General features: G+C 38.4%; 1 protein-coding gene across 1 annotated transcript in view; it reads left to right on the top strand.

The window, feature by feature from the left end:
• Igfn1 (immunoglobulin like and fibronectin type III domain containing 1) overlaps positions 1–2,339 on the top strand; it is a 23,181-nt gene extending 20,842 nt beyond the window's left edge. The window contains exon 16 of the mRNA XM_032915563.1: positions 2,230–2,339. Coding sequence (XP_032771454.1) covers positions 2,230–2,339 — 110 coding nt within the window. The remainder of the gene's footprint in view (positions 1–2,229) is intronic.
• Positions 2,340–21,383: the final 19,044 nt, after the last annotated feature.

The raw sequence follows: 21,383 nt of genomic DNA, 5'->3' as shown, positions 1-21,383 counted from the left end.
CTAGTAGATAATAACTCTGTCGTCATAATACTTCAATACGAGGGTAGAATAACGATCTGTTTGGTTCTCCTCATTCGTTTGTAAGTATTTGAAATCTGTTTCAATCATTCTATTGAGAAAACTTTCTCAAAGATTCATTTAGATTCTTTATTGCTTTGTACTTTGATTTCACACACTGTGCATCTGTCAACCAGCTTCACAGAAAATGTCACATTCAACCTGGTCAATGCTGTTTGACTCATTTTTCTCATCGTTACACAATAGTCAATCAGTATTCTTCGTTTATCTCATATTTAGCATAAATTAGAAAAGTTCAGAAACACAAAGAGGCAGATAATACAGACACAAATCTGTCATCATACGACATTGTACCTTGTATTCACAAAACTGAAACAATAATGGTTCAGGATGATTTTCAGTACATCTGGCTCATCAAATTCAAGATGAAACACGAATGACCCATAAGCACAGCATCTTCAACTGAGGTCAGGATGCTGATCAGTCTCAGTCAGCAGCGAAACTGTGTCCTCAGCTGCCTCATCTTGAGCCTTGTTCTAGCTCAATGTCAATTTGCTCGAGCTACCTGGCCTCAATATCAGACTAAAAAGAACCAACACAATGTACTGCAAAACTGAAGGAACATCACTCTCACAGTTACTTTATTGCTCAGAAATGTTGAAAGAATTTTCCTGAATTTTTGTATACTGAAGCTTTCTTTCATATACAATGAATAAATATAGTGGGAGAAGGCTTTCAAATGGTTTCAAAATGCTTTTTATTACTTTTAACCAACAAATTAAAGATAGCTGGAAGAAAATTGAATACACAGAAGATGGAACATCCTTCCGGGACCGACATTCCGGTGTTTGTCACCAGCAGCCTTCGTTTCAGGCTCCTGAGGGAGTTCTGCTGAATGGGTTCACCACATCCCCTGGATCACCTGGGAAATGAGCCCAGAAATGACTGAACTCTTCCTGCTGTTCCACACCGGCATCAGAAATACTTGATGTTTAGAAATCAGCACAGTCATATTCATCGTATTCACCTTCATCAAACAGCCTGGAATATTCATTTCAGAAATGCAAGATCAGATAAGTAGCTCAGAAAACAACAAATCCCCTGAAAGAACTGTCAAACCCAACAACAGAATCCTCTCATCTCAAAAAGAGACAGAACTCCTGCAACATTCTCCGTCACACAGTCAAACACTGAGATGCTGAGGCTGGACTGATGTCACAGACTCCTGGAAGAATGTTGCCCAGGTTGGCTGCATCCTCTCAATCGGTCAGAGGAGCAGAAAACCAAGATATTCCATGACAAACCAGCCCCACACAACATCTTCAGTTCAGCACTCAAAAGATAATGGTAGCTTCCAGGAGGCCTCAGCAAAGGTCTGGTCGTTTGGCAACAAACAAGCACACAACTCACATCTCATGAATACAATCAGCACTATTCTCAATATCTCATCACGGTTCAACTCTTCAAAGAACATCAGCTGACAATGACCTGTACTACAGAACACACCTGTATATCAAACACCACCTCAGAGTGAAAGGTTGGAACTTTCAGCAAAGGTCAGAAGGCTGCTGAGCAGCCATTTCTAATATCAGATAAACACCTTTCATCTGTGTCATCAAAGAGGCACTTCAAGCAGCTCATCCATACTAAGATGAACTTCAATCCTGGGGTCTATGCCCCAAATACAAGGGCTCCCTCACATAATATAAAGAAATCCTTACCAGCTTCAAACACACACAATAATAAGGAGATTGCCCACTCATCAATGATGAGAAAACAAGAAATAAACATGTAGACAGACTAGTCATGAGCCAAATGACTTTTTCACTATAGACTCATCCCAGCACTTTCCAGTTTCCAAAATCTATAATCAGTCAGCAAAGAAAACTTTGAAAATGAAATCAGAATACTTTGCATCAGACACAAGGTCAGCAATTAGACAAACAGTTAGTCAATTTTAACTCTAAGGTTCCACCAGTTCAACAGCTTTCAGCATAAATTAACTCAACAAAGAACAATTAGAATGACACTTTCATAATTCAAATAATAAAGGCTCTCGGTGTATTCTTAATTGAAGGTGAAAGATCACACTCTGGAACTTCCCATGCCCACACCAACTATCCTCATCCTGAATCCACGGAACAAACAGAAAATTACTGTCTCACAGTCTACAAAATGATCAGCAGGAGTCCATTGCATTCCCTGTTGAAGGAACAGAGAAGACTGAAGAGCTTGAAGGAGTCGAGACCACAAGGTACAGCAATGTCAACCAAACAGAGCCTGACCAAGCCACACCCAAAAAGACCATGGAGATGGACTGACCCTGACCTGACCTCACAGGCAGCAACGAACATCCCAGCAAGAGACCAGCTAGAAGGAAGCCCTGGGTCCCGCTGGGACTGAAACCCCCAGTGAACTGTGACCAGAGGGAAGCAAGGGAGGAACACCTACAAGGAAGGATGTCACACACACACAATAAATTATTCTATCAAAAGATTCTCACTTTGCTAAATACAGAATTTACAGAATGGAAAATCTTATGGAAATAAAAGTCCTAATATAATAAATGTTATATTTTATTTTAATATGTTAATATGACATAATATATAATATATGTAAATATAATTATAATTACTAAATATACTCTATATAGTTCTAAAATGTATAATATATTATATCTTATTTCATATTTACATTCAATTTATATATGTATAATTAAATAATTTTATATTTTATTTTAAAATGAAAATTTCAACTTTCTGTACCAACTTCCAGTCAAATGATCATTTGAGAAACTCCACCTCTACACACACCTTGTCCAGCTTTCTGCAACAGAAGGAGGGCATGAGCTGGATGTTGCTGCAGTCGCCCACTCAGCTCCTGTCTTTGCTGATAGCCTGAACACTGAGATTTGTTTAAAACAACATGGTTTCACATGGAAATGGGAGTCTCAAAAACAAGTTCACACACTTCACACAGCCCTCTACTATAGGTCATTCCTGAAACACACACTGGGTAGTCTATATTTATTTTAAAGCTGCAGTTGCCAGATCTCAACATATATGTGTGACATTGCTTAAGTTTTGTTTTATTTGTTAGTTAAATGCATATTCTGCGAAGAAGGAACAACAACAAGATGAACTGCAGTGCAAGAGAAATCCTCCCTCTGACCAGCACCACTTTCACCAGAGAAACCGGTCGACAATGCACGACATCAGTTAGAGATTATATGGGTCCAGGATCATTACAGGCGTAACAGTGTCTCTTTCAGCAGACACAGACTACGACGACAAAACAGACAGTGAATTTTGAAGCGTCAGTCAGATGGTATTTCTTTGTCAAACCTCAGCAGCCAGACTCCAAGATCAATGCTCATGAACTCTTAGCAGTCAACCTTCTTCCTGAGGTTTACTGGCTTGTTTACACAGGAATGGGAAAGAAACTAAGACATCCTGCCTTTCACTCACTTTAGTTCAATGGCAGTTCATGACCAACATTTAAGGATTAAAATTTACTTTGGCCATTACGTTTAGTCTCGCTTCACTTTGGCTCTTTCACGCTTCTTTCCTCATTATGTTCATTATTGCCGATCAGCTGCATCTTCAGGTTAAATTCACTGTTGTGGCTTGAGTGTCATGAGCAGAGTTTTCTGGTATCAGTGCCTCTGAAGAGCGTTTACTAAACATTCGGTCACTACTGTCTGCCAGCTCATTGCATAAAGATCTGTCATGATTGTCTTTGACTTCGCTTACTGAAGAGACATCAGCCTGGCTCAATTTCATGCGTTTTGCTGTCTGGCCCAGTTAAACAGCATCTTCTGTTTCATGGTCATTTAGATAGTTCGTTCATACTTTAAAGGATGGAATTATTTCGTAATTCAAACAGTTATCGCAAGTCATAATTCAGTTACTATCGGTGTGTTATTTGTGTGTGTGTGTGCATTACGTCAAACACACACACAGCACACACACACACACACACACACACACACACACACACACACACACACATTAAGCCCAAATTTGATAAGCCACATTTATCTCATTTAAAGCATGTTTCAGGGCCTGAAGTACCACAGTTCACTGCATAGCAGCTTGAACAGCCAGCCTGCTTCAGCATGCTACACATGACAAATCATGCAGCAATCTCAGTCCTTCTGAGATCCAGCCTCACTCTTTCTGGCAATGTTCACAAGCCAGTGAAGAATTAGTTATGTTGCGCTGACTAAGCAGTGTTGTTCACCTTCCTAGACACTTTTTTCTTAAAGCCTTTAATTTCAGTTAGTATCATATTCTTGACTGTCCTGTGTATTAACTTCCATTTCTCCTGTACCACTCTCATCTTCATCTCCTCCTCACATATCACATTATGTTATGACGGGAGCCTGAATGAATAACGTGAGCCACTGTTGTTATCGACAACATTCAGATCAGAAGTTCACCACAGCCCCAAACACTTCCAACCATCCCCACGTAATCATGGTGTCCTGCTCACCAAACCAGTAGTCATCGAGATAACCACTGTCAGACTACAGCTGCCCTCCTTCCCCACCATAGCATCAGTCAGCACCAAATCCCACCCAACAACAGCCTTCAGTCATCAAAAGCAATCCCTCATCCTCGACTAAATCAACAGTTCTGGTTCATCTGCCTGTACAGCCAAACAGATTGAACTATCACTTTCAGATCACCTCCATCTGATCATACACATCAAAGAAAATTTCAACTCTCAAAATCACTACCTGATGATGTTCATAACAGTCTACAGAGTTTTAAAGATGCCTTTCAGATTCAGAAAATAAAACCCACTGTGCAAATGGAGCCATTTTCTTGAATCCATTCCTCTCCTGAAGCAACTGGGTTCTTTGCTTCCACATTATAAATAAGACCACATAAACATAGTGGAGCACATGTCCTGTTGATATGTTGGAGCATCTTTCAGTATATATCAGGAGTGATATGGCTGGGTCATCAGATAGTACTATGTCCGATTTTCTGAGGAACCTCCAGACTGATTCGAGTGGTTGTCCAGCTGCAACAATCACCAAAAATGGAAGAGCACGTTCCTCTTCTCCACATCCTCGCTAGCATCTACCGTCACCTGAGTTTTTGATCTCACTGGTGTGAGGTGTGTGGAATCTCAGGTTGTTATGGATTTGCACTTTCTGAAGACCAAGGATGCTGGAAATCTTTCTTTAGGTGTTTTCAGCTTTCATTTTGATGCTCTCCCTCCGAGAATCGTTTCAGAAACTCGTATCCCATTTTTAAATAGGCTATTTGATCCTCTAGAGTCTATAACTTCTTGAGCTCTTCATATATATTAGATATTAGCCTTGATCGGATGGAGGATTGGTAAAAGATCTTTTTCCTAATCTGTTGGTTGCCTTATTGTCCTATTGACAGTGTCCTTTGCCTTAGTAGAAGCTCTTACAATTTTATGAGGTCCCATTTGTCCATTCTTGATCTTAGACATAAGCTCATTGATATTCTGTCTCAGGAATATTTCCAGTGCGCCATATGTTCAAAGGCATTCCCTCATTTTTCTTCTATTAGTTTGAGTGTATCTGATTTTATGTGGAGGTCCTTGATCTACTTGGGCTTGAGCTTTGTACAAGGCAATAAGAATGGGTCGATTTGCATTCTTCTACATGCTGACCTCCAGTTGAACCAGCACCATTTGTTGAAAATGCTATCTTTTTCCACTGGATGGTTTTAGCTCCTTTGTCAAAGATCAAGTGACCATAGGTGTGTGGGTCATTTTTGGGTCTTCAACTCTATTCCACTGATCTCCCTGCCTGTCTCTGTACCAATACCATACAGTTTTTATCACTGTTGCTCTGTAACACAGCTTGAGGTAGCATGATTCCCCCCAGCAGTTCTGTTATTGTTGAAGATAGTTTTTCGATATCCTATGTTTTTTGTTATTCCAGATGAATTTGAAAATTGCTCTTTCTAACTCTATGAAGAATTGAGTTGAAATTTTGATAGGGATTGCATTGAATCTGTAGATTGCTTTCAGCAAGATGGCCGTTTTAAACCATATTAATCCTGCCTATTCATGAGCATGGGGGTCTTTCCATCTTCAGATGTCTATCGATTTCTTCAGAGACTTAAAGTTCTTGTCATACAAATCTTTCACTTGCTTGGTTAGAGTCACGCCAAGGTATCTATATGTGACTATTGTGAAGGGTGTAATGCTACCCTAATTTCTTTCTCAGCCCATTTGTCCTTTGAGTAGAGTAAGGCTACTGATTTGTCTGAGTTAATTTTATATCCAGCCACTTTGCTGAAGTTGTTTATCAGCTGTAGGAGTTCTCTGGGTGTAACTTTTGGGGTCACTTAAGCACACTATCATATCATCTGCAAATAGTGATATTTTGACTACTTTTTCCAATTTGTGTCCCTTTGACTTTCTTTTAATTTTTCTAATTGTCTGGGCTAGAGTTTAAGTACTATATTGAATAGGTAGGGAGAGAGGGGGCAGCCTTATCTAGTCCCTGACTTTAGTGGGATTGCTTCAAGTGTCTCTCCATTTAGTTTGATATTGGCTACTGGTTTGCTGTTTTGCTTTTACTATGTTTAGGTATGGGCCTTGAATTCCTGTTCTTTCCAGGACTTTTACCATGAAGGAGTGTTGAATTTTATCAAATGCTTTCTCAGCATTTAGTGAGATGATAATGTGTTTTTTTTCCTTCGAGTTTGTTTATATAGCAGATTACATTGATAGATTTCTTATACTGGAACAATCCCTGCATCCCTGGGATAAAACCTACTTGATCATGATGGATGATTGTTTTTGATGTGTTCTTGATTCAGTTTGTGAGAGAGAATTTTATTGAGTATTTTTTGTCAATATTTATAAGGAAATTGGTCTGAAGTTCTCTTTCTTTGTTGGATCTTTGTGTGGTTTAGGTATAAGCACAATTGTGGCTATAGAACAAATTGCAGAGATTCCTTCTGTTTTCATTTTTTGAAATAGTTTGGAGAGTGTTGGTAGGAGGTCTTCTTTGAAGGCCTGATAGAATTCTGCACTAAACCCATCTGGTTATAGTTTTTTTGTTTGGGAGATTTTTAATAACTGCTTCTATTTCTTTAGGGCTATGGGACTGTTTAGATGGTTTATCTGATCCTGATTTAACTTTTGGTACCTGGCATCTGTCTAGAAAATTGTTCATTTCCTCCAGATTTTTCCAGTTTTGTAAATTGGTACTTTCAAACCAGTTTCTGTTTTATCATTAGACTTAGTCTAGATAATTCTAATCGAGTACTCTTCCCAGTAGCTCCCAGGGATTTCCACATACTAAAGCATAATGAAATCTATGTGGATATGAAAGCAAAGGAGGGAGCTGTTTGGGGAATGAAAAGATGAGTAAGAGTGAGTACAGGAGAGAAAATGGAAGATAAGAAAAGTATAGTGATATACACAGGACAGTGAAACCACTGCTTGGTGTGCTGGCTGGAAATTTAAAAAGAACTTTAGAAAAAGTGTCTAGGAGGTTGAACAACCTCAAACCTTTTAGATACCACTGGTCTCAGCGCACTAGCATGAGCAAGGATTTCATGGTTCTTCCACTATGCTCTATTTGCTTCTAGCTTAGCTTGGTGTGAACTTTCATAAAACATCTCATCAGGTTGCCAGAAAAGGTGGGAAACAAGGACTACTTTTATCTCAAGAGGTTTGGGATTGTTTTCGCCTAGTTTACTAATCATGGCAAATTTATCCTGAAAATTATGGTTTATTGCAGCATCATAACAGGCCATGTTTTCAAAAAGCAGAGAGAGGCACTAAACTTTTGTGATTCCAAATAATGCAGGCTGCAGCATGCAGTTGGGGCTCTCAGTCTGGACTGGTGAAGTTGCTTTAAATTTCCAAACATGTACTTAAATGAGATAAATGTGAAAGCAACATAAGGTTGGGCTTGTGTGTGTGTGTGTGTGTGTGTGTGTGTGTGTGTGTGTGTGTGTGGCTGCAGTGCACATGCACATGCGTAAATGCTTGTGTATGTGTGTATGCTTGTATGTTTAATATACAAACACACACACACACACACACATGCCACAAAATGCTCTATACAACAAGAAGCAACTAAGATTCTATGACTTGCAGTATTTTGGTTTGAATTACTCACAAGTAGATAGATTCCGTCCTTTTTAGAAATATAGACTTGAAACTACTGATCTAAATTGACCATAAAACTAGAAAGGTTAAGAAGGTGCTGTTTTAACCGTTTAGACAGCAAAACACACTACTGTAAATTAATTGGGGGGTTGATATCTCGTCTTGTATTCAAGTAAAAAGTCCAAAGTCAAGCAGTCAAAGTGTCACGAATGAGATCTTGCTCACAGTGGGCTGGTTCAGACAGGTGTCACCTCACTGAGTGACCAGATGGCTAAAGTATTATCTTCAAGGGCACTGATACCACCACTCAAGGCTCTGCTCTCATGACCTCCAAAGCCCCTGCTTTACAACAGGCGGTTACAACCTGGGAATACGTTAGATCCAGCCAATAATGAGAACATAGTAAAAGGAAAAAAAAAAAGCAGGTGAAATGTAAGAAGAATTGAAAGCAAAGTTCGTATGTATAAAGTAAATTTTAATCTTAAATGTTGGTCTATGAGGATCACCATTGGATAAAATTGGAATACAGAAAAGGGCAGTTGTCTTAGTTTTTTTCCCATTCCTGGTATAAATAAGCCAATAAATGCAACTTATAGGAGAAAGGTTTTATTTCTTCTTATCTATTATATGGCCCGTGTCTGAAGGCCTTGTGTATACTGTCACGGTTTCAGAGTTCACTGAGCATTGGTCCTGCTGTGTCTGGAGAATGTTATTGGAGTCCTGGCTCTTATCATCTTTCCGCCCTTTTCATAGAGATCCCTGGGCCCTTGAAAGCAGGGGTTTGATAAAAAATACCATCTGACTGAGCGCACAAAGTTTCTCACTGTCTGAACTCGTCCTTGGGTCTCTGTGTTACTGTCTACTGAAAGAAGTTTTCTGGTGAAGATTTACACTTACCTGTGGATAATGATAAAATCATTTTATTCACTATAGCTAAGGACTATATAGTCTCAGGTTCTTGGTCTCATTTAGCATTGTCAATTGTGGTTTTTCTCACCCACAAAGTGGCCATTATATCTAATTTAAAAGGATTGGTTATCCCTTAATAATACTTGTGCCACTGTAACACCAGTGTCCATATCGTAGACAGCTCACTAGTATACTCAGGGGCTCCAGATGGTTAGTTAATTAATTTTTCTCCTCCAATAATGTATATAGTAACTCCCAGCATTATGAATACTAGTCAGAAGGGCAAAGCTTCAGTTTTCTATCAGCTCAGTTTCTCTGTGTCATGCCTTAAGTATGTGGCATCATCTGCAGTAAAAATCTTACTGTAAAATTATTAAGGGAAACCAATTACACTGCAATTAGCCCATAGTGTTTGGGCATACAGCCTTTTTTGGCTAATAACCCAAAAGTTGTCACCTGTACCTTGTATTGTGTTTTATTTGGCAGCAAACAGTACCAGTTGGAGCACTCCTCCCCATTATATGATAACTCCCATTTAAATTTTTCTATTGTGTATATATTTGTAAGTTTCTACAGTAGTAGGTTTCCATGAGACTTTTTCAAAAGGGCCTTGTATCAGCCATTTTTCCCATTCCTTCCTCACTAACGCACCTCCCATCGCCATTCAATTCTCCTGTTTTAATTTCTCCTTTTCCCTTCATAACACTATATCCTGTTTCTTCTTCCTTGAATATCTGCTCCCCCCCCAGTCCCTTACTAGGCTACCTAACTTCTTTGGTTCTTCTAAATAAAAAATACATCTAAAGCTTAAAAGCTAATATCCATATATAAGAAAATAATATTTGTCTTTGGGATCTGGTTACCTCACTCATAACAACTGTTTTAGACCATCATCATTTACCTGCAAATTTTATAATTGCAACTTTTAAAATAAAATCCTATTGTATAAATGTACTATGGTTTCATTACCCAATATTTATGTTGTTTCCCATTTCTAGCTATTATTAATAGAGCAGCAATGACCAGGAATGAGCAGCAAAAACCCTATAGTAAGATAGAGAGGGCTCTTTTGCTGTAGACCCAAGAGTGGTATATGTTGGAACTTGTCATAAATTCTATTTTCATCTTTTGAGGACTCTCCCACTAATTTCCATAGTGGATGCATGTTGTTTTTAAACAAAATCTCAATTGTTCAATTTTATCAATAAAGACTTAGGAACTAGATAGTGGGGTGAAAGCCTGCTAGCTCAGAGAGGCAGAGAACGCACCCAGCTGTTCTTCCTCACAGCCAACATCCCGAAGAAAGAAGCTCTCCTTCGCTATCCTTCAAATTGAATGCCCCTCCCTTCTACTTCCTGTGTCTCTCTATCCATCCTCCTGATTTCTTCTCACTTCTCCGCTTTTCTCCTAAGAGATCATTCCCTACCAATACTGGAGTTTTCTACCTCTTCTTCACCTATGGTTGACTTTTTTTATTTGATCCTGTTTACAATAAGCAGAAAGCTCTTGGATTAAAGGTGTGTGCTAGGGTTGAGCCACATCACAACTAGAAACCAGGTTTCTCCAGTAATAGTTCAGTCTCAGGGCTCAGTATGACCAGATCCGTAATCAAGTCTGCATGCCCACCACCAGTGGTATGCCCCCTTCCTGCATCCTCTCAGCATGTGGCATCATTTGTTACATTTGTCAGCTGGCTATCCTGACTGAGAGTAAGATGAAGCTCAATCTAGTTTAATTTTCAAGTTTTTTGATGGATAAAAACATGGATTCCTCAGTCATTTGTGCTTCATCTTAAGAACCCTCTGGTTAGTTCCATGCCTAATCTTTATGTATATTGTTTACTTGAGATTTTTAAAAAATTATTTCTATACTGTAAATACTAGTTCTCATCAAATTAATTAGTAAAGAGGTTTTCTCTATCCAAGCTGTTGCTTTGGCTGAATAAAGGTGCTCTTTGCGTACAGAAGATTTTAGCTTCAAGAGATCCCATTTATTGTTTGTTTGTTTACTGTCTCCTATTCACAAAGTCCCTTTCTGTTCTAATGAAGTCAAGTATATTGCTTCCTCTCTTCTAATCAGACTCAGAGTATCCATCTGGACCCATCTCAGATCCCTAAAGTTTGAGTTTTCAAATATGCATCATTTTTCTCCAGTATATATTTTTTACTCTTTTTTATAGAAAATCAACTCTCTGTAGGTGTGTGGAGTTAAGTAATTCTGGTCTCATTTTATTCCATTGATCGATATGTCTTTCTTAATGACAAAAAAATACTACTTTTATTACTAATTTTTGTAATATAGTCCTTGGAAATCTTTGATGGCCATATCTCCTGCAGTTCTTTTATTTTGTATTTTCATTTTTAAAATAAAATATAAAATTTATATGTTTAATTTATACATATATAAGTTAGATATATAAATATATAAAATAAAGATATAAAATATATTATACATTTTAAATTTATATAAATTATATTTATAAATAATTATGAATTATATTTACATATATTTATATATTATGTCATATATTTAAACATATTTCTATGTAATTATAATATTAAAATAAAATATAACATTTTATTATTCAGTATTGTTTTACATATTTAGGTTTTTTAGTTTTCCATATGAAATTTAAGATTTTTTCAATTTCTGTAATAAATTCTGTGAAGTTTTTGTAGGAATTGAGTTTTTAGATTTCTTTTGATAGAATAGTTGCTTTTACAATATTAGTACTCCTAACTGATTTATTTGTGATATGTTTCCATCTTCTTTTTTTTTTATTATTATTATTAACTTGAGTATTTCTTATATACATTTGAGTGTTATTCCCTTTTTGGTTTCGGGCAAACATCCCCTCCCCCTCCCCTTCCTTATGGGTGTTTCCTCCCAACCCTCCCCTTGCTTCCCTCCCCAACAGTCTAGTTCACTGGGGTTCAGTCTTAGCAGGACCCAGGGCTTCCCCTTCAACTGGTGCTCTTACTAGGATATTCATTGCTACCTATGAGGTCAGAGTCCAGGGTCAGTCCATGTATAGTCTTTGGGTAGTGGCTTAGTCCCTGGAAGCTCTGTTTGGTTGACATTGCTGTACATATGGGGTCTCGAGCTCCTTCAAGCTCTTCCAGTTCTTTCTCTGATTCCTTCAACAGGGGTCCTGTTCTCAGTTCAGTGGTTTCCTGCTGGCATACGCCTCTGTATTTGCTGTATTCTGGCTGTGTCTCTCAGGAGCGATATGCATTCACTTTTTGATCATCCGTCTTGAGTTTCATTTGTTCTAGGCATCTAGGGTAATTCGAGCATTTGGGCTAATAGCCACTTATCAATGAGTGCATACCATGTATGTCTTTCTGTGATTAGGTTAGCTCACTCAGGATGATATTTTCCAGTTCCAACCATTTGCCTCGAATTTCATAAAGTCATTGTTTTTGATAGCTGAGTAATATTCCATTGTGTAGATGTACCACATTTTCTGTATCCATTCCTCTGTTGAAGGGCATCTGGGTTCTTTCCAGCTTCTGGCTATTATAAATAAGGCTGCGATGAACATAGTGGAGCATGTGTCTTTTTATATGTTGGGGCATCTTTTTGGGTATATGCCCAGGGAGAGGTATAGCTGGATCCTCAGGCAGTTCAATGTCCAATTTTCTGAGGAACCTCCAGACTGATTTCCAGAATGGTTGTACCAGTCTGCAACCCCACCAACAATGGAGGAGTGTTCCCCTTTCTCCACATCCTCGCCAGCATTTGCTGTCACCTGAGTTTTTTGATCTTAGCCATTCTCACTGGTGTGAGGTGAAATCTCAGGTTGTTTTGATTGCATTTCCTTATGACTTGATGTTGAACATTTCTTTAGGTGTTTCTCGGCCATTCGGTATTCCTCAGCTGTGAATTCTTTGTTTAGCTCTGAACCCCATTTTTTAATAGGGTTATTTGTCTCCCTGCGGTCTAACTTCTTGAGTTCTTTGTATATTTTGGATATAAGCCCTCTATCTGTTGTATGATTGGTAAAGATCTTTTCCCAATCTGTTGGTTGCCGTTTTGTCCTAACCACAGTGTCCTTTGCCTTACAGAAGCTTTGCAGTTTTATGAGATCCCATTTGTCGATTCTTGATCTTAGAGCATAAGCCATTGGTGTTTTGTTCAGGAAATTTTTTCCAGTGCCCATGTGTTCCAGATGCTTCCCTAGTTTTTCTTCTATTAGTTTGAGTGTATCTGGTTTGATGTGGAGGTCCTTTATCCACTTGGACTTAAGCTTTGTACAGGGTGATAAGCATGGATCGATCTGCATTCTTCTACATGTTGACCTCCAGTTGAACCAGCACCATTTGCTGAAAATGCTATCTTTTTTCCATTGGATGGTTTTGGCTCCTTTGTCAAAAAATCAAGTGCCCATAGGTGTGTGGGTTCATTTCTGGGTCTTCAATTCTGTTCCATTGGTCTATCTGTCTGTCTCTGTACCAATACCATGCAGTTTTTTATCACTATTGCTCTATAATACTGCTTGAGTTCTGGGATAGTGATTCCCCCTGAAGTCCTTTTATTGTTGAGGATAGTTTTAGCTATCCTGGGTTTTTTGTTATTCCAGATGAATTTGCAAATTGTTCTGTCTAACTCTTTGAAGAATTGGATTGGTATTTTGATGGGATTGCATTGAATCTGTAGATCGCTTTTGGTAAAATGGCCATTTTTACTATATTAATCCTGCCAATCCATGAGCATGGGAGATCTTTCCATCTTCTGAGATCTTCTTCAATTTCTTTCTTCAGAGTCTTGAAGTTCTTATTGTACAGATCTTTCCCTTGCTTGGTTAAAGTCACACCGAGGTACTTTATATTATTTGGGTCTATTATGAAGGGTGTCATTTCCCTAATTTCTTTCTCGGCCTGTTTCTCTTTTGTGTAGAGGAAGGCTACTGATTTATTTGAGTTAATTTTATACCCAGCCACTTTGCTGAAGTTGTCTATCAGCTTTAGTAGTTCTCTGGTGGAACTTTTGGGATCTTAAATATACTATCATATCATCTGCAAATAGTGATATTTTGACTTCTTCTTTTCGATCTGTATCCCCTTGACCTCCTTTTGTTGTCTGATTGCTCTGGCTAGAACTTCCAAGAACTATATTGAATAAGTAGGGGAGAGTGGGCAGCCTTGTCTAGTCCCCTGATTTTAGTGGGATTGCTTCAAGTTTCTCTCCATTTAGTTTAATGTTAGCAACTGGTTTTGCTGTATATAGCTTTTACTATGTTTAGGTATGGGCCTTGAATTCCTATTCTTTCCAGGACTTTTATCATGAAGGGGTGTTGAATTTTGTCAAATGCTTTCTCAGCATCTAATGAAATGATCATGTGGTTTTGCTCTTTCAGTTTGTTTATATAATGGATCACGTTGATGGTTTTCCGTATATTAAACCATCCCTGCATGCCTGGGATGAAGCCTATTTGATCATGGTGGATGATTGTTTTGATGTGCTCTTGGATTCGGTTTGCCAGAATTTTATTGAGCATTTTTGCATCGATATTCATAAGGGAAATTGGTCTGAAGTTCTCTTTCTTTGTTGGGTCTTTGTGTGGTTTTAGGTATAAGAGTAAATGTGGCTTCATAGAAGGAATTCGGTAGTGCTCCATCTGTTTCAATTTTGTGGAATAGTTTGGATAATATTGGTACGAGGTCTTCTATGAAGGTCTGATAGAATTCTGCACTAAACCCGTCTGGACCTGGACTCTTTTTGGTTGGGAGACCTTTAATGACTTCTTCTATTTCCTTAGGGGTTATGGGGTTGTTTAACTGGTTTATCTGTTCCTGATTTAACCCGGTACCTGGTATCTGTCTAGGAAATTGTCCATTTCCTGCAGATTTTCAAGTTTTGTTGAATATAGGCTTTTATAGTAAGATCTGATGATTTTTTGAATTTCCTCTGAATCTGTAGTTATGTCTCCCTTTTCATTTCTGATTTTGTTAATTTGGACACACTCTCTGTGTCCTCTCGTTAGTCTGGCTAAGGGTTTATCTATCTTGTTGATTTTCTCAAAGAACCAACTTTTGGTTCTGTTGATTCTTTCTATGGTCCTTTTTTTTCTACTTGGTTGATTTCGGCTCTGAGTTTGATTATTTCCTGTCTTCTACTCCTCCTGGGTGTATTTGCTTCTTTTTGTTCTAGAGCTTTTAGGTGTGCTGTCAAGCTGCTGACATATGCTCTTTCCTGTTTCTTTCTGCAGGCACTCAAGCGCTATGAGTTTTCCTCTTAGCACAGCTTTCATTGTGTCCCATAAGTTTGGGTATGTTGTACCTTCATTTTTCATTAAATTCTAAAAGTTTTTAATTTCTTTCTTTATTTCTTCCTTGACCAGGTTATCATTGAGTAGAGCATTGTTCAATTTCCACGTATATGTGGGCATTCTTCCCTTATTGTTATTGAAGACCAGTTTTAGGCCGTGGTGGTCTGATACGCATGGGATTATTTCTATCTTTCTGTACCTGTTGAGGCCCGTTTTTGACCAATTATATGGTCAATTTTGGAGAAAAGTGCCATGAGGAGCTGAGAAGAAGGTATATCCTTTTACTTTAGGATAGAATGTTCTATAAATATCCGTTAAGTCCATTTGGCTCATGACTTCTCTTAGTCTGTCTACATCTCTGTTTAATTTCTGTTTCCATGATCTGTCCATTGATGAGAGTGGGGTGTTGAAGTCTCCTACTATTATTATGTGAGGTGCAATGTGTGTTTTGAGCTTTAGTAAGGTTTCTTTTACGTATGTAGGTGCCCTTGTATTTGGGGCATAGATATTTAGGATTGAGAGTTCATCTTGGTGGATTTTTCCTTTGATGAATATGAAGTGTCCTTCCTTATCTTTTTTGATGACTTTTAGTTGAAAATTGATTTTATCTGATATTAGAATGGCTACTCCAGCTTGCTTCTTCTGACCATTTGCTTGGAAAGTTGTTTTCCAGCCTTTCACTCTGAGGTAGTGTCTGTCTTTGTCTCTGAGGTGTGTTTCCTGTAGGCAGCAGAATGCAGGGTCCTCGTTGCGTATCCAGTTTGTTAATCTATGTCTTTTTATTGGAGAGTTGAGGCCATTGATGTTGAGAGATATTAAGGAATAGTGATTATTGCTTCCGGTTGTATTCATATTTGGATGTGAGGTTATGTTTGTGTGCTTTTCTTCTCTTTGTTTTGTTGCCAAGACGATTAGTTTCTTGCTTCTTCTAGGGTATAGCTTGCCTCCTTATGTTGGGCTTTACCATTTATTATCCTTTGTAGTGCTGGATTTGTAGAAAGATATTGTGTAAATTTGGTTTTGTCATGGAATATCTTGGTTTCTCCATCTATGTTGATTGAGAGTTTTGCAGGATACAGTAACCTGGGCTGGCATTTGTGTTCTCTTAGGGTCTGTATGACATCAGTCCAGGATCTTCTGGCCTTCATAGTTTCTGGCGAAAAGTCTGGTGTGATTCTGATAGGTCTGCCTTTATATGTTACTTGTCCTTTTTCCCTTACTGCTTTTAATATTCTTTCTTTATTTTGTGCGTTTGGTGTTTTGACTATTATGTGACGGGAGGTGTTTCTTTTCTGGTCCAATCTATTTGGAGTTCTGTAGGCTTCTTGTATGCCTATGGGTATCTCTTTTTTTAGGTTAGGGAAGTTTTCTTCTATGATTTTGTTGAAGATATTTACTGGTCCTTTGAGCTGGGAGTCTTCTCTCTTCTATACCTATTATCCTTAGGTTTGATCTTCTCATTGAGTCCTGGATTTCCTGTATGTTTTGGACCAGTAGCTTTTTCCGCTTTACATTATCTTTGACAGTTGAGTCAATGATTTCTATGGAATCTTCTGCTCCTGAGATTCTCTCTTCCATCTCTTGTATTCTGTTGGTGAAGCTTGTATCTACAGCTCCTTGTCTCTTCTTTTGCTTTTCTATATCCAGGGTTGTTTCCATGTGTTCTTTCTTGATTGCTTCTATTTCCATTTTTAATTCCTTCAACTGTTTGATTGTGTTTTCCTGGAATTCTTTCAGGGATTTTTGTGTCTCCTCCCTATGGGCTTCTACTTGTTTATTTATGTTTTCCTGGAATTCTTTCAGGGATTTTTGTGTCTCCTCTCTATGGGCTTCTACTTGCATTTTTGCGATTCCTCTCTGTAGGCTTCTACTTGTTCTCTAAGGGAGTTCTTCGTCTTTCTTGAAGTCCTCAGCATCATGGTCAAATATGATTTTGAATCTAGATCTTGCTTTTCTGGTGTGTTTGGATATTCCATGTTTGTTTTGATGGGAGAATTGGGCTCGATGGTGCCAGGTAGTCTTAGTTTCTGTTGCTTGGGTTCCTCGCTTGCCTCTCGCCATCAGATTATCTCTAGTGTTACTTTGTTCTGCTATTTCTGACAGTGGCTAAACTGTCCTATAAGCCTGTGTGTCAGGAGTGCTGTAGACCTGTTTTCCTGTTTTCTTTCTGCCAGTTATTGGGACAGAGTGTTCTGCTTTCGGGCGTGTAGTTTTTCCTCTCTACAGGTCTTCAGCTGTTCCTGTGGACCTGTGTCTTGAGTTCACCAGGCAAGTCACTTGCAGCAGAAAAGTTGGTCTTACCTGTGGACCCGAGGCTCAAGTTCGCTTGCGGGGTGCTGCCCACGGGCTCTCCGCGGCGGCAGCAACCAGGAAGATCTGCGCCGCCCCTTCCGGGAGGTTCCGTGCACCAGGGTTCCAGATATCTTTTGGTGTTTTCCTCTGGGCTCAGTACTGTGTGCAGCGTGCAGTCTCTTCTGGTTTCCCAGGCGTGTCCGCCTCTCTTAATGTTTAGCTCTCCCTCCCACGGGATTTGGGTGCAGAGAACTGTTTTTCCGGTCGGTCCCTTCAGGTGCGGTGTCTCAGACGCGGTGGACCTGCTGCTCCTGGGCCCTCCTCTACGGGTACCCAGAAGCCATTAACAGTTTCCTCCTGGGCCAGGGATGTGGGCAGGGGTGGGCAGCGTTGGTGGTCTCCTCCGCTCTGCTGCCTCAGGAGTGCCCGCCCGACCAGGCGGCCAGAACTCCCCTCCAGGGGGCCTGGGAGCAGAGAGCTGCTGAGGGCAGGGATCCGCCGGCCCCGGAGTCTGGCCAAACACCGGAAGTGTCCGGTCCCAGAGGATGTTTCCATCTTCTGATATATTCAATTTTTTTCTTCAATATCTTTAATTTGTTTGGTTAAAGTTATCCTAAGAAACATTTTAAGGCCATTTGGAAAGGTATCACTCCTCCCACTTCTTTCTCAATGTTTGTTCATTATTTGTATATAGGAAAGCTATCAATTCTATGTGTTAATTTCATATCCTGCCTCTTTGCTAAACATATTTATCAGCCTTATAGATTTCCTTGTGGAGATTTTAGAGTTTTTATGCACATTATTTGCAAAAAGGTATATTTTGACTTCTTTTCCTGCTTGTACCCCTTTGGCATCTTTCAGGTGTCTCACTGTTCTAGTTAAGATTTCAAGCACTATATTGGATAGGTGTGGTGAGAATGGACATTCTTCTCTTCTTCTCTTGTTCTCTTGATTTTTATAGAAATGCTTTCAGTTTCCCCCTTTATTTAGAATGATGTTGGATGTAGGCTTCCTGTATATTGCCTTTATTATGTTGAGATATGAAGCTCATATTCCTAGTCTCTCTAGGATTTTTATCGTGAAAGGGATATTATATTTTGTCAAAGGTCTTTTCTGTATCTAATAAGATGATTATGTGGTTATTATGTTTTGGTCTGTTTATGTGGGGATTATGCTTATTGATTTATATATGTTGAACTACCCCTGAATCTCTAGGAAGAAGCCAAATTGATTATAGTAGATAATCTTTTAGCTGTGTTCTTGGATGCCTTTTCCACATATTTTATTGAGAAATTTTGCATCTGTGTTCATAATGGAAATTGATATATAATTTTCTTTCTTATTGAGTCTTTGTGTGCATTTCCTATTGGGGTAATAAGTGGCTTTGTAAGGAAATTTGGAAATGTTCCTTCAGTTTTTATTTTGCAGAATACTTCGAGATACATTGTGTTAGTTCTTTTTGAAAAATCTGATAGAATTCTCTACTGAATGGATCTCGCGGAGAGCTCTTGGTGCCACTTCAAAGATATTGGCAAGAATATTTACAGTGGGCCAGGCCAAGAAAGTAAGCTCAGGCAAGAATTTGACATTGGGCTAGGACAAGGCTCAAGATGAATACAGCTGAGGAATGTGTTCTTTGTATCTTGATCATCTTGTTAAGTCTCATAATACAGTAATTATGGGACCCTTGTTTATGCCTGGTTTGTTCCTTAACTACTTTGTTTATGCTTTGTTTATTCCTTGACTACTTTGTCTTTGACCTAGAACTGACCCTATTCTTTGCATGTAGTTAGAATGGCATAAAAGCAGACTAGAAAAAATTAAACCCACCTCAGCACTTTGCTGTGGTCATATTATAGTGTTATCTAATTGTCTCATTTTTCTTTAATCCTCACTCCCACCCTAGAGACCTGGTTGACTGACTGAGATGGCTTGGTCAGCATCTGGCCTTGTACTTTTCTCAGTTGAGAGATTCTTTATTATTGCTTGTATGTTACTATGGGTTATGGGTCTGTTTAAATTCCTTGTTTCATCTTAGTTTAATTGAGGTAGGTCTTGTATATACTAAGAAAAATCATCCTGGTTGTTGTTGTTGTTTTCAGTTTTGTGGAATGCAAATTTTTAATGTCCTTATGATTCTCCAGACTTAGTTTGTGTCTGTTGTATTATCTACCTTTTCTTTTGTTTCTAATTTTCCTAATTTGGACCCTCTATCTTGTAATAATATAAGAGATAAACAGAAATGGATACTAGTTAACTCTTAGTATGCCAACATTAAGGAAAAAATTAGGTTGTCAATTAAGTAGCATTATTGTAGAGGTTGGGAAGATATCTTATTTGTTAAATTGCTTATTTCACAAGCATGAGAACCTCTGTTTATATCTCCAGCAACCATATAAGAAGCTGGTTATGGTAAGTACACATATAATTCAAGTGGAGAACAATAGTGGCAATACCTGATATCTACTTTCTAGCCTCCATGTGCTCCATATGTTCAAACAGAACCAGATCCATCTGCACACACAGATGTATGTGTATATAGTGAAATACATGTGCATACATAAAACAAATGCACAACAGAAATAGGATCACAGCACAAGTGTCATGAGTGAATTATATTTAGCAATTGTGATTCTGTAGCATTCATCAAGTAATGGTAAGAATCTAAATATAAATTAATGAAAACACAGAGCACCAATCTTTGGTAACTGAAAGTTTAAAAATAACAGTGTAGAATAAGTACGTGTCGATCACATTTCAAGAATCCTTCCATGCTGAGCATAGTAATGCATGCCTTTGATCCTACACACATAAAAATAGTAAACAAAATCAAAAATATAGTACAAAATTTGGCACAATAAAGTCTAAATGGTCTTTGAGAAAATAGTTTTCCTCAATAGAATGAGAATTAGAAACAAGATTTCAAATACCTACCAAACAGTGGGAGAGAACAGTTAAACAGATGTTATTCCTGCCCTCAGTTGTTAGAAGAGTTATTATGAGCAACAGGTTAATGATATCTGTTCCCTTCATTTCAAGAAGAAACGGAAAATTTTAAAAATACTAATAACTACTAATACCAAGCAAAATTCTAAATGACTGTAAATGGAGAAATCAAGATATTCCATCATAAAGCCAAATTTAAACAATATCTTTCTACTAATTCAGTCCTACAGAGCACGCTGAAAGGAAAACTCCAACACAAAGAGGATGACTACACCCAAGAAAACATGAAAAATTAAACCTCTCACAATGAACCCAAAAGAAGAGAAACACACATATAATACCACCTCCGGAACAAAAATAACAGGAACTAACAATCACCTGCCTTTAATATCTCTCAACATCAATGGACTCAATTCTTTGATGAAAAGACATCAGATAACAGAGTGGACACTTAAACAGGATCTATCATTTTGCTGCATTCAAGAAACACACCTCAGTGACAAAGACAGACACTACCTCAGAGAAAAGGCTGGAAAAGATTTCTGAGGAAATGGTCTCAAGAAACAAGCTGGAGTAGCCATTCTAATAGCCAATAAAGTAGACTTTCAAACAAAAAGTATCAAAAGAGTTGGGGAAGGAAACTTCATACTCATCAAATGAAAAATCCACCAAGATTAAGTTTCAATTATGAACAGCTGTGCCCCAAATACAAGGGCACCCACATTCATAAAAGAAATTTTACTAAAGCTCAAAACACACATTGAACCCCACACAATAATAATGGGAGACTTTAACACCCTAGTCTCACCAATGGACAGATCATTGAAAC

Source organism: Rattus rattus, chromosome 10 (genome assembly GCF_011064425.1).
Source record: "Rattus rattus isolate New Zealand chromosome 10, Rrattus_CSIRO_v1, whole genome shotgun sequence".
Lineage (NCBI taxonomy): Eukaryota > Metazoa > Chordata > Mammalia > Rodentia > Muridae > Rattus > Rattus rattus.
The sequence above is the reverse complement of the archived record's forward strand: the minus strand, read 5'-3'. Positions and strand labels throughout refer to the sequence as shown.